General features: G+C 49.8%; 1 protein-coding gene across 1 annotated transcript; it reads right to left on the minus strand.

Annotated features, from left to right (window-relative positions):
- Positions 1 to 98: 98 nt before the first annotated feature.
- Positions 99 to 1,102, minus strand: LOC105556375. Its single transcript, XM_012003463.1, has one exon. It carries the CDS (start codon positions 1,088 to 1,090, stop codon positions 683 to 685), a length of 408 nt encoding a protein of 135 aa, XP_011858853.1. The 5' UTR covers positions 1,091 to 1,102; the 3' UTR covers positions 99 to 682.
- Positions 1,103 to 2,314: the final 1,212 nt, after the last annotated feature.

Raw genomic sequence — 2,314 nt, forward strand, 5'->3', positions numbered from 1 at the left:
AAGGGCAACAAAATAGGGTCCCGACAAGATGGCGTGCGGGCCTGGCAAAAAAAAATGGCGCGGGTGTGTGTGATCGTGGCTGGTATGGTCGAGATGAGAAGTTTTCCTTTGCGCGGAGAGGGAAACGCGGAGGGGGGCCGACAAGATGGCGTGTGGGCCAGACAGAAAAATGGTGTGGCAAGTAGGGTGGAAATGAGAAGTTTTCCCAGCGGGGGAGAGGGAAATACGGGCACGGTGCTATGTCGTGCGTTTAGCGTGGGTCCGATGGTACCGTGAGGTGGGGGGAGGGGAATTGACCGGAGGAAAAACAGGAATGAACAGGTTTCTTTGGGAGCGGTGCTATGTCGTGCGTTTAACGTGGGTCCGATGGCGCCGTGAGGGGGAGGGCGTTTGACCGGAGGAAAACAGGAATGAACAGGTTTCTTTGTTATGCGCAATGGTATTGAAATTACGAGAGAGAAGGTCGCAGGGTGAAAGAAGTAGACGAGAGTCGGGGTTACATAAGCTTTTATTAAGAGAATGTAATTATGTACGCATGAACATGTTGGGAAATTGTACATACGATGATTTTATAAGAGTCGCGATTTTTTAATACTACACGATTGAACATTACAGCATGCAGCACGGGGTTTTACGCATTCGTTTTTATTGTAAAGAAAAATTTTACGAAATAGTTGTACAATCAGTCGGTCATTGCGTTCACAATCATCGGTAAATAGATTAAGAAACTGCCCAGGATTATAACCGTTAGACATAAAATATAGAAATACGCAGCAGTAGTGTCCGCAGGTTTGAGAGAGTATTCCTTGCAGGGTGGCGGTGTTCCATCGGTGGGTGGTGGAGTTTCGACGTAGGCGTAGGAGGAATCTGGGGTCCAAGGGGGGAGTCCGTAGCTATCGAAATACGTTCCGGTGCCGTGTTCGTCGACGTAGAAGGCGACCCAGTGCCGGCCAGGTTGATCGTGGTTGTCTGTGTTAGCGACGATAGCGGTCGACCTCGTCCACACCCTCGGCAGTCTGTCGGCAGGATAGACTCCCGCATATCTGACACGCAGATGGCCCAGTGCTTGTAAGATTTCCAACGAATTCATATTTACGCAGCGCAGAGATTATTTGTAGGACGTCGGAGTTTACCTCTGTCGCCAGTGGTCTCGTTGTCGAGCCGTTGCCGTCGTCTGCCGATAGCGAGAAGGTGGTTTGTGCGGCGTTGCGGTCCTTGTCGATCGTCGAAAGATATTCTCTTTTGACGCTCGGCATGTAATAGGCTTTCGCCGAGTGGTGGCGCGGCTCTTCTTCTTCTTCTTCTTTCGTTGCGTCGCCGTTGAAATTTTTACTCTTCATAGGAACGTAGTCGTTCTCTGTTTTGTCGGCTTCGCCTCGGCTTTTGAGCTGCGCGTCGTCGCTAGGCCGTACATCGGCGTTTCGCACGATCAGCCAGCGTTTCAATTTGCAGGCGTTGCGTAACGCGCAATTATATCGGTCACTGGGGAGGAATTGAAGCGCGTGGTGCGCGCAGCGTTGTCTTCCGCACTCTCCGTCCTCGGGCAGATTTTTGAACGGCGGTGAGATTATTTCCAGATTATATATGTTTCTGGAGAGCAATTGACGCAGGTAATGAGCTTTTTCCTGCCCCCTGGTATAGATGTTGCGTGCTAGTCGGGTGATTCGTCGTAGATGTAGGGTGAAACATTCGAGATTGGTTTCACCGTCGAACCACTCGATGCCGTGATAATTTCTCGAGAGCCAATTGTTTTCTAGCCTCGATCTCTCGGGTAAATCTTCAAACGGATAAGGTGGCGTTAAGATCCAGTGTCCGATGATCGGCTCCTGAATCGCGACAAGTGCGATTTCTTTCGCGATGAATTTCTTCTTGTCGATATCACGGAAACCTTGCAACTCGATCACTACGTCCATGGTCGAATACTATGCTCTTTTTTTTTCGAGCGAGGCGTCAACGTCAGTGTCTCGAGCGAAACTGAATTCGTTGCCTCGCGTTTGTTGTATGCTCTCGGTGAGGGGGAAAAACTTTGCTTTTTGGGGGAGAAACAGTGGTAAACAATATGTAGTGGGGGGAAAGAATTTTCCATCGTCTTCTTCGTCGTCGTACGGCGTAGTCGTCGGCGTAGTGATTTAGCCGGCGAAGTCGACGATGATTTGTCGAGAGGAGTCGATTTCGAGCACGTTATCAAATTCTGCATAAACGATGCAATTAATGGTCGTGGTTAGCGGCTTTTCAAAGCGTACTTCTAATCGTAAACTGCCGTGTTTCACGAGATTCCAATGTCCGGCACAATTGGCCGACAAGTCGGGAGTGA

The sequence above is a fragment of the Vollenhovia emeryi genome, unplaced genomic scaffold (genome assembly GCF_000949405.1).
Source record: "Vollenhovia emeryi isolate VEMERY1.0 unplaced genomic scaffold, V.emery_V1.0 DF940070.1, whole genome shotgun sequence".
Lineage (NCBI taxonomy): Eukaryota > Metazoa > Arthropoda > Insecta > Hymenoptera > Formicidae > Vollenhovia > Vollenhovia emeryi.

Excerpts from the sequence above, each read along its gene's own strand:
- LOC105556375 (XM_012003463.1), bottom strand. The coding sequence starts at position 1,090 with ATGAATTCGTTGGAAATCTTACAAGCACTGGGCCATCTGCGTGTCAGA.